The following is an 11639-nucleotide window of genomic DNA, read 5'->3' as shown; positions in this document are numbered from 1 at the left end:
TCTCATCCCCCATAGTAGCAAGCCATTTAGCAGACTCACCACATGACACAGCTTCTTTATAGGTGGATGGCTCATGAGGATCCATCTCTTCAGCAACCTGCAATGCAAAAGTAACCATATCTCACAGGAGGTCTAACACCAACTCTTCTAGCTCTATCACGAGCTATGCTCAATTGATCTACTCATGATCTAGAGTTTTCAGGCAAATCAACTTCTGACGTTCTAGGCACATTAATTTTTGGTTGCACATCAGTTTCTGTAGTAACGTGTTGATCTTATCCACCTTGATGTTGTAATTCATTCATAGCTGAAGTGAATTGCATCTCCACCTGTTTATCAACACTACTACTTTCTCCCACATCAGTAGACATCACAAAAGGCTTTACAGTTGAGTTAAGCATGGAATTTTCATCAAATATCACAGTCCTACTAAGTATGACTCTATTCTTAGAAGGTGACCAGACTCTATATCCCTTAACTCCATCCCCAAAACCCACAAATATACTCTTTCTAGCTCTCGGTTCTAATTTACCCTCATTAACATGATAGAAGACAGTACAACCAAAAACTTCTAATAAAGAATAATCTGCAGGCTTACCAGACCACATCTCGTAAGGTGTTTTACAATCAATAGTTATGTGAGGTCCACCATTGATCAGATAACATTATGTATTTACTGCTTCTGTCTAAAACTTTCTAGCCAACCCTGCATTAGAGAGCATGCATCTTGCTCTATCCAACAACATCTGATTCATACGTTCTGCTGATACTCAGAATTATGTGGTGGAAATATGGATGCTATGCGTTGATGAAATTGCATTGTGCACTCAAGTTTCCCCAGCGGAATTCAAGTGTAAATTCCTCTGAGTTTCCTGGTAAGTTCAGGGTCGAACACAGGGACTTGTGAAAGTAGATTGCGTTGGTAATTTTTATGAAAACTTTGTGGTAACCAAGTAAATAAATAAGTGTTGGGTTTTTTGTTGTGTTGATGAAAAATAAATAAATAAAGGCGTCAGATTTGATAAAGACAGTTGCGTTGATAGATGCAATGAGTTGTGATGAACGGGTTGAGAAGATCTTTAGCTAGAGTTACTCGGGGATGCATCAGACTATGCGATCATGTTACAACCATGCACAACAAGTCATTTTCCAATGTAAATGCGATGCTCCTAAGTCTAGGACGCATGTGTTGAATGCAAAGTGTCCATAGAGCTTATCCCTAAGTCTCTACTCTTGTCCTATGCGTTGATGCAAATGCATGAAAGCAAGGTGACCGCATACAATCATATCCTATCTCTAGGATGTATGCGATGCGTTGACAACAAATAGCGCTCATTTCTAAGCGTCTATCTCTCATTTATGCATTCTAATCTGGTTCTTCCAAACCTAGATTCTAACCTGACCTTCCTAAGTCTAGATCCTATCCTTAGATTACCCTCCTCAGTATCTCTAATGGACGAATGAAGCATACATAAACAAGATAATCGCAAAGAATGAAGATTCCCTAGTTGTGCTAGCTAAATGCTTCTCAACTCATTCAACTAATTTAGCTACTCATGCATGAACAACAGAGAGTGAACAGATGTAGAGAAAGAAATTTCATTCTTATAAATGAGTTGAGTACAAAATGTCAATGGAAAGTGAAGGTAGAGAGCCCGGTAGCAATTCCTTGCTGACCGAGGCTTTTTACACTGAATCTCTATTCTGATCTAAAAATGTTCCTACTTCCGCAGGCGTCGGACCTCTCTCTGTCTTAGAGCTTTCGGCGCTTTCCCAAGCTTACCAGAATGATCTACCGGCACAACTTTTTTTCTCGCGTCCACCTTAAAATGAAAGAAAACTATGGACTGAGGCATGAACTTGTGGAACAAAAGATTGTAAAAGTCGTGAACCCCTTTTCTGAAGAATGCACTTGGTATTTATAGAGCTTCCATGGTGAAAGACGGCTTCTCTCTTCTGGTTGTACAGATGGGACAGCTTTAATTCCTGACTGATGCGCCCGATAATTGTCATCGATAAAGCTGAATATACTATGTGACCGTTATCGACTATTAACTTAATTTGGATCCGATTGTCATCAGATTTCTGTCCCATCGCTCTTAATTATCCTTTCACTCGGATATGCCCACCATGTTACGCTGACCAAGTTATGGTGATCCTTCTCGGGCAAATGTGTGCAAGCACGATCAACGCAAATCCTTGCGGTGAAGTTGTGTTCGACCAATGAATTCCTATGATATCTTTGCATTGCATTAACACATATTCTGCACAAAAATATAAAGATCAACTATTCTAAAGCGTTAGACGTATGCGACCGCAATATTATAGAATTTATGCTTAATGGACGCAATTTAACATATTTCATCAACGCAATCCAACATTATTTAAGAACTTAACGCTATGATAACGTGCATTTCTGCCCGTTATCATCTACAACCCCATTTTGCTGTAGAGTATTCCTAATAGTGTGATGGCGAACAATCCCCTCAGCTTTACAGAACTCATTAAATTCAGATCCATAGAATTTCAGACCATTATCAATTCGCAGCCTTTTTATCTTCTTCCCAGTTTGATTTTCAATCAATATCTTCCACTGCTTGAAATTCTTGAAGGCTTCACTTTTATGTTTCATCATAAAAACCCAAGTCATTCTTGAGTAATCATCAATTATCAACAAAAAATACCTACTGCCTCCAATAGATTTAAATTTGGAAGGTCCCCAACAGTCTGAATGAATATAATCAAATGTCCCTTTTGTACGATGAACACCTCTTGGAAACTTGTTGCGATGAAGCTTCCCAAAAACACAATGTTCACAAAATTCAAAATCCTGCACCTTATGTTCACAAAGAAGATCTTTTTTTGATAGAATTTGCATCCCTTTTTCACTCATATGACCAAGTCTCATATGCCATAACTTAGTCATATCATCCTTGTGAACGACTGACGATGCAACAACAGCATAACCTGTTATTGTGGAACCTAATAGAAAATACAGTGTTCCATGCTTTATGCCTTTCAGAACTACCTAAGAACCCTTATAGACATACATTACTCCACCTTTATCTTCAAAACTGTAACCTTTACTATTGAGTACACTAAAGGATATCAAACTCTTATTCATTAGTGGAACATGCCTAACCTCTTTTAAAGTGTAGAAGGCACCATTATGTGTTCGTATCTTGACTGAGCCGATTCCAACTATCTTGCACACAGCACCATTAGCCATGCTAACATTCCCTCCATCTATTTGTTGATAGATTGAGAACCACTATCTATTTGGGCACATAAGATAAGATGCCCCAGAATCAAGAACCTACACATCATCAAAATGTGACTGTTCATTCACAACTAAAGCTAGATCTCCTTCAAAATCGATCTCGACTTCTTCATAATCAATCTCAACTTGTGCAACAGAGGCGGATGCTTCCTTTTTGTCACTCTTTTCCTTCTTTTCCTGATTCTTTTTTATCTTAAGACATTCGGTTTTCCAATGCCCATTTTCTTTACAGTAGTTACAAATATCATCTGATCTAGAACCTTTTGACTTCGAAAACCTTTTATTCTGGTTCAACTTCTGCTTACCAGAATTCCTATGTCCCTTGCTTTCTATAGCAGCTAACCCAGATGCCTGACTTTCTGTAACTGAACTTCCTGCATTCTGACGGTCCTCTCTTATAAGCAACATGGACTTTGTATCTTCTAAGGTCAGAGTTTCTTTCCCTCCAATATACGAGTCAACGAAAGTCTCATAAGACGGTGGCAAAGATGTCAACAGAATTAGGGTAGCATCCTCATCATCAACCTTAACCTCTACATTACGCAGATCTAATAAAATTTTATTTAATTGATCAAGATGGTCTCGTAAAGATGTACCTTCCTGCATATATAGATGATATAAACGTTTCTTCAAAAACAACTTCTTGATTAAAGATTTCGTCATGTAAAGACTCTCCAACTTCAACCAAAGACCAGCGAAAATTTCTGCATCTGCGACCTCGATGATGATGTCATCAGCCAAACATAGCATGATCGTCGAATGAGCCTTCTCCTCAAGAGTCTATCACTCTTCGTCATCCACGGAAACCTTCTTTGACTTACCCGTCAGCGGCGTCCACAGCCCCTACTGCTTTAGCAGGGATCGCATCTTGATCTGCCATAAACCAAAACTATTCCTCCCAGTAAATTTGTCGATCTTTATGTTCACGCCAGACATCTTCAATTGTCGAACAAATGCGAAATTTCGAAAAACCCTAACAAGGCTCTGACACCAGTTTGTTATGAAATCAACAATTAAAGAACACAAAAAGGAACGTAAAGTATGAAAGATCGACACACAGAATACGTGGTTCACTAACAGTGTGTTAGCTACGTCCACGGGCAGAGGGAAAACAATATTATGTGAGAGAATGTTTTCAAAATTACATCAAACTGGTGCCTCTAGAGGTAGAGATTTTATATAACGCACTACTCTAAACTCTAGGGTCAAAATTGTTAATAACTACAAATAAATAAATATGTTGAATTCTCTCCCAGATAACAGATGTACCAAATGCAACCAGATTCAAGATAATAGCGAGACCCCCGTACTAGATTGTTCGAAGCGCCAGCAAATAGATTCAAGGCATTTCAACAGTCCTTAAATATATGTTTTAATTATTAGATAACATGAAGTTACATCTTAAAATTAATTGGCAAATAGAGAAGTAGTTCATCAATTTTCTAAAAAGTGTGTGGTCTCTAGATTTTTCCAAAGTGGATGTTAAAAGCAAGGTGAATTTTGACTTACCTCATTAAAATTGAAGCCAAATATATCTTTATGGTCCATACTCCAAAATGCTCAGCTCATTATGTACATGAAAAAAACGAATTCGGTTAGAAAAAGATTCTTTTAACAATTTCTTTTAACTTTTTTTTGTTATGTAATAAAAGAGAGAAGAAAACAAAGAGAGCTAAAGAGTGAGAAAAAGTGCATGTACCTTGCTGTATTTTCGATTACTCTTCTTCCCTTTCGACCAACCCTTTGAATGAAGATGGCTTGTTGCTATTTCTTGGAGTGGATATAGGCACTGTTGGCCGAACCACTATAGATTCTGGTGTCTTCTTCTTCCCTCTCTTCTTCTCCATTATTTTCTAGTAATGTATGATAATTCTTCTTTCCTTAAATAAATGTTTAGCTTGAGTTTCTGATGTTGGTTTGTGAAATAAGAAACAGAGTGAGAGAGAAAGAGTTGGTCTTCGAATCTGAAAAAGAAACTAGAAAACTTGTTTCACTTCCTTTTGTTCATTTAAGTCTTTCAGCTAACAATTCAATCTTATTATCTTTAAGACATGTGGGTTACATGCTGACAGAGTTTTCTTAAATATATTTGTTTTTTAACAACGGGTATCAGAGCCTAGAGAAAGAATTCCTCAATGGTTGTTGAAAAGTATTAAATCAAAAAATTTACAGGTAGTAATGATTTTAATCTTTGGCCGAAAAGATTAAGTTAATCCTGACTTATTAAAAAGCCCTAAAAGGTTTAGAGGATCGAAAATCACTACCTGACACCTTAACACAAGAAGAGAAACAAAAATTGAAAAAGTGGCATATAGAATCCTGTTATTGAATGTAACTAATAATGTTCTTAGGCAAGTAGTTGATGAAAATACCGCCTATGAGGTCTAAAAAAAAATTAAAATCATTGTATGTGAGGAAGGATGTGCCTAATAAAATCTTCTTAAGGAAGAGGCTATTCTCATTCAAGATGAATGCATCTAAATCTTTGGACGAAAATCTTGATGAATTTAGGAAACTAATTTCAACAATAAATCAAACAAAAGATAAGCTATATAGGGCAAAGAAAGGGAGGCAACCATCTTATTAATTCTCTTCTAGACACATATAAGGATGTAAAGATTGCACTTAAATATGGAAGGGATAGCATTACAACTGAGGAAGCGATAGCTGCAATAAGATGCAAGAAACTTGAACTCAAGTCAGAGTCCAAGAGTCCTGGAAGTGGTGAAACTTTGTTTTCTAAAAGAAAGGGGAATCACTTCAAAAGGAACAAGTTCACTAAGGGATAGAGGTTTCACAAACAGAAACTAGTGTTTAAATGCTATCATTGTCACAAAGAAGTGCATATAAAGAGGAACTATCCAAAGAGGAAAACAAGAGATCATAAAGACTTTAATAAGTCAAAAGAACATGGAAAAGCAAACTTCTCTATTGAAGATGAAGCATATGTGTATCCTGAAACTCTAGCTGCAACTAATGATGAGGCCATGACAGTAAACACTGAGGATAAGGAAGACTGGATCATTGACTCAGGTTGTACCATTCATATGACTTCAAATAAGAAGTGGTTTACATCATATAAATAATGGGATGGAGGCTCAGTGTTTATGGTAAATAATCATGGGTGCAAGGTTGTGGGAATACGGTTTGTTATGCTGAATTTAGAAGAGAATGGAGTGGTTTTGCTAAACAATGTGAGGCATATCCCTAAAATTCGAAGAAATTTGATCTTAGTAGGGATGCTTGATGATGTAGGTGGTAGAATCACAGTGAGTGAAGGATCACTCAAGGTCCTAAAAGATTCAATAGTCTTTAAAGCTCCAAAGCTTAATGGGTTGTATATTGTTAAGAATGTAATGATAAAAGGTCATGAGCTTCTAGCACAAAATAAAAAAGATGAAGAACTTGAATTATGGCATAAAAGATTGTCTCATATTAGTGAAGGTGGTCTAAAAGAACTCCTTAAACAAGGGACTATCAAGTCTAGAGGCACAAAACGGCTTTCCTTTTGTGAACACTGTGTGTATAGAAAATCAAAGAGACTAAAATTCACAAGAAGAAAGCATATTACTAAGGATATCTTGGGATACATTCATGTTGACTTGTGGGATCACTCTAGAGCTCCATCACTAAGTGGTTCAAGATACTTCTTATCACTTGTTGATGATTATTCAAGGAAAGTATGGACATTTATCCTTAAGTCTAAGGATTAGATATTTGAAAAGTTTAAGGACTAGAAAATGAAGCTTGAAAATCAGATAGACAAGAAGGTGAAGCATCTTAGAGCTGATAATGGTCTGAAATTCTTTAGAGGATCTTTCAATCAGATTTGCTCCGAAAATGGAATTACCAGACACAAACTACTCCCTATACTCCACAGCAAAATGGAGTAACTGAACAAATGAACAGAGTAATCATAGAAAGCGTGAGATGTATGCTTTCTTATGCCAATTTACCCAATTCTTTTTAGGTTAATGCAGTGACCACAACAACCTACACTATTAATAGAAGTCCATGCACTACTGTTGATCTAAAAACTCTTGAAGAAATGTGGAGCGGTGAGAAGCCTGACCTTTCTAATCTAAAGGTATTTGGTTGTGTGTCCTTTGTACATACCAAACAAGGAAATTTAGATCCACGGGTTTTGAAAAACATGTTCCTAAGTTATTTTGAAGGCACAAAAGGGTTCAAATTATGGGACTTTAAATTTAGAAGGAGTATTGTCAGCAGAAATGTTTTTTTTTTTTTAGAGAAAATGAGTTTTATTTAACTCAAAACAAAGAACCAACAGAGGATGAAAAGAAATGAGAGGCTTCAAGCTCTAAGTCTAAGGTGGAGCTTTCTAACAAGGAGGTTTGATGACTAGGAGGTTTGACAAGAAATTTCTTTAATGTGGAGTATTTAAAATTGTTCATGGTAATTAAATGAGATTTTTAAATTATAAAATGGTTTTTTCTTGTCACAATAGATTAATAGAATTTTCTTTGTTCAATAACATGCCAAGAATTTCACATCGTTATGCTATGTGTCAAAATAGTTTAATATAAGTTAAATTACAAATTTAGTCTCTATAGTTTGGAGAAAGTTAGAATTTAGTTCTATGATTTCATAAAAATTTAAAAATTAATTATCATATAGCTTGACCAAAAAAAAAATCATAAATAGTTCCTACCGTAGGACTATTCACGAGAGTTTTATCAAATTATAAGAACTAGATTCTAATTTAAAACTGTATGGACTAAATTCTATCTTTATTGTCGATGTTTATTGTATACATACTTCATTTTTTAGGCAATGATATTCATCTATTAGGTTTAGCGTATGTTGATAGTCTCAAAGATGTGTCAATTTAATCGAGATATTTGGGTGGACCTACTCTTCCCTCTCTGTTTTTTAATTTTAAAAAGATAATAATAAATATAAAAATTGTCATGCTTCTTCTTTGAGTGATTTTTTTCTTCTTTTATTTTTCAGTGACATAATGTAAGTTTTAATTCTCAATTAATATATATACCCATACATATATGTTTCTCTTCATTTAAACTGTCCCTAGAATCAGATAATTGAATTTGATAGTAATTAAGAATTTTATTTATTTGTCTTTAGATAACTATTTTCTTACTTTCACATTTGATAGTAAAAAATAAAATAAAATAAGATTTAAGATTTGATTCATTATTCTAGATGAATATACAATTTTTTATATTTTGCCTAATATAGTCCTCTCATTACTCGATCCATTATCGAAAATATAATTTCAATGAGACCGCCAACTATATTATTGTGTTTGAATAATATTAAATGAGACATTCATGCCCTAAAAATTGTTGAGGGCCGATATTTTCCTAATTAACAGACGAATATGTGTTATTTTTTGATAATAACATTCGTAAGATATGAATTTGAAAATTTGACACTTCAATTTTCTAATAACCATCGGATATATGTTCAAACTATTTTTACAAGATTGAAAATTTTCAAATCATATTGTAATGAACTCAAACAATTTCTTATATAGGTCCTATAACCTTTATGAAATAATAATGAAAATAAAATAGATATATAAAAAAGAAATGAAATTACCATAATAATAAATATTTTGATTACAACTAACAGAACATCATCAGTACAAACGTCTTTGTAGAAAGAAAAAGACAAACACCTTATTTGAAATAATAATATTCATGTGTTGTAGGAAGAAACACATGATTTGGCATTTGTAAATTGGAAAGACATAAAATAAAATATTAACCAATGAAAGGAGTCCTGGTGACAATGCCTGTTTTCTTAGCCACCCAAACCCAAACCCTATCGCACCTAAAATCTAGAGTCACCATTGATCCTTCATCAACAATAATTGCATCAACCAATGGATTCTCCTTCTCAATAATCTTCTCTGCTTCTTTTCCTTCCTTCCCAACCAATTCCGGCCATGAACTCTTTCCTAAACGTTGCAACATTAAAAAACCATACATTAATTCCGGTTTTATTGTTTGATGTGGTGCTGACGAGATTAAAGCTTGACGGGATTAAAGTTTAGATAAAATAGTGTAGTTTATAAATTTAATTTTCAAAAATTAAAAATAATGAGACTGTAATTTTTAAATCATTGTAAAAAATAGTAAAAAAAAAGCAAGTACAATTTCAAAAAACCGAACGTGATCATGGGCTTAATGATGTTATTTTACTCATGTACCTTTGCATGTTGTAGACATCCTTGGCTGTATTGATAGAGGTTTTTCGTTCGATTTTTCTCTCTCTCTCTCTCTGTTTGGGAAGCTCTTGTGATCATTTTCGTATGGGGAAAGTGGGTTTATATAGGGGTTGGGTTTGATTTATTTGGGCTGATTTATTTGACTTTTATCTTATAAATGATTTCTTCTATCACACGTAAGAGAATCGAGAGCTTATGGCTAACCAATATGAGGTTTCTATATCATAATATTATTCAAAATTTGAATTTTTATAGTTTTTGTTCTCTCTCTGTTTATGTTTATGCTCAAGTAATTTTGTTTATTAATTTTCAAATTAATAACTTCATATTTTTTTTTTTTAGACTATTACAACTTAAATATTTAAATTTACAAAATTTAAACACATATAACATATATTACCATTATTGTTTTGTTTTTTTAAGCTTATATCTTTCAACGAGAAATTTTTGTGGTACCCTTAGATGCATTTATTACCAGACTTACACAGCTTGTGGTTGAACAATTTTTTGTTATGAGTTAAAAAAAATTGAAAGGGTTGAACATTCTTATTCTTATCATTTAAATGAGATTTATCCCGGTATGAATGTGGGAAAGAAAATGGAGTAGAAAAGTTATTGTTAGAAAAATGGAACAGAGAAGGAGTTTTTCTTGATATAAATTGTATTTTTATGCAAAGTATTTGAAATTGTATGGATAAAATAAAAGGTCGAAACACGAAAGGATTCTCTTTGTCAAAATAGTTGAATTGAATTTAGATTGAATAACTTGCAAATAATTTCACACCTTTTATATGGCCTAGAGTGGTTTTTCATTTTTTTTAATTCAACAACGTATCAAAATCTTTAATTTCTTCATCAATGGCATGTGTCATAAAACACGTAACCTATTAAATATATATATATATATTTAAAGAATTTTCAAAAATAGAAAAATAAGGAAAATTATTTACACAAAATAGAAAAATTCAATCTTCTTTGATAGAAGCTAATAAAAGTCTATTAGTGTTTATTAGTAATAGAAACTGATATAAGTCTATCATTGATACTATGTGATCGGCGATCAACATCTATCAGTATTTTGTTTTTTGGGTATTTTTGTAAATAATTTGACAATTTTTATATTTATGAAAATTTCTCATATATATAATAAAGATCATTATTTTAAGTCTTTTATTTAATAAGAGATCAGTAGACATACTAAAACATCTTAAATTCTCAACTAGGTTGATAACTACATCAGCATATTTTAGTCCAATTTTACAAGGTATTCTTATCTTTATAATATTAATAATTTATTGGAGTGAATGTGTGCCTTGATTGTATTAGAGTTTAAAGTTAAATGATAAAAGAACATAATAAGTGGATTTTTCGAGGGAGTAAAATACAAAAATTTTAGCTTCCTCGAAAAAGAAAAACAAAAACAAAAAACAAAAAGTTTATTCAAGTTAGGCAAATAAGTAAAAATTTATAGCTGTATTTTTTAAAATTATAAAAGTTTATTCGACTATTCAAGCAGCAGTATTTCTTTTTGTTGTTTTTGTTGTTGAAACTTACGCTTTTACTCTACATCTCGGATAGAGAGATATACAGTGTTGTATATAATAGGTGAGAAAATTATTGTTAAACATGGATCATTGGTGAAGCAAGATTAGCTCAATTGACATTAAGTATGTGTTAGTGTTTGATGATATATAATTAAATTTATCTCTACCTATTAACTAAAGTTTTTTGGTCAATTGGTGATTTAAGATAGTATCAAAGCAAGTTGTTTTAGGATATCCTGTATTCAAGCCCCTACAATATTGTTTCTTGTTAGGTGATATATATATATATAATTGGTTAATTACTACAAATGATCGTTTGATAACCAAAGAATGTATACGTACCCATTCTCAATGAATATCTATATACTATTTTCCAAATTCTTATTTTTTGGAACAAAGAACTAGAGGTCGAGGGATTAATTGATGCACTTGGATATCTCAACTTAGGTTGATACACTCTTAGCACCCTCATCAGGCCCAGGTCTCAAAACGATGCATTCATGAAAAATATGTACAGAAGAGCAAGAACCCAAAAGTTTAAAGGAGATGCTAGAGAAAAGCCTTCTAATTTAACGAAATACAATAACTATCGTCTACTATA

At 33.3% G+C, this 11639-nt stretch overlaps 1 protein-coding gene across 1 annotated transcript; it reads right to left on the bottom strand.

Annotated features, from left to right (window-relative positions):
- Nucleotides 1-8841: 8841 nt before the first annotated feature.
- LOC150038280 (glu S.griseus protease inhibitor-like) lies at nucleotides 8842-9586 on the bottom strand. Its single transcript, XM_090306971.1, has 2 exons — nucleotides 9477-9586; nucleotides 8842-9224 (listed from the first exon to the last, which is right to left on the bottom strand). Exons 1-2 carry the CDS (start codon nucleotides 9493-9495, stop codon nucleotides 9028-9030), a joined length of 216 nt encoding a protein of 71 aa, XP_090163097.1. The 5' UTR covers nucleotides 9496-9586; the 3' UTR covers nucleotides 8842-9027.
- Nucleotides 9587-11639: the final 2053 nt, after the last annotated feature.

This window comes from Benincasa hispida, chromosome 1 (genome assembly GCF_027475165.1).
Source record: "Benincasa hispida cultivar pf3 chromosome 1, pf3_genome.v1.1, whole genome shotgun sequence".
Lineage (NCBI taxonomy): Eukaryota > Viridiplantae > Streptophyta > Magnoliopsida > Cucurbitales > Cucurbitaceae > Benincasa > Benincasa hispida.
This window is presented reverse-complemented; position numbering and strand designations above follow the sequence as displayed.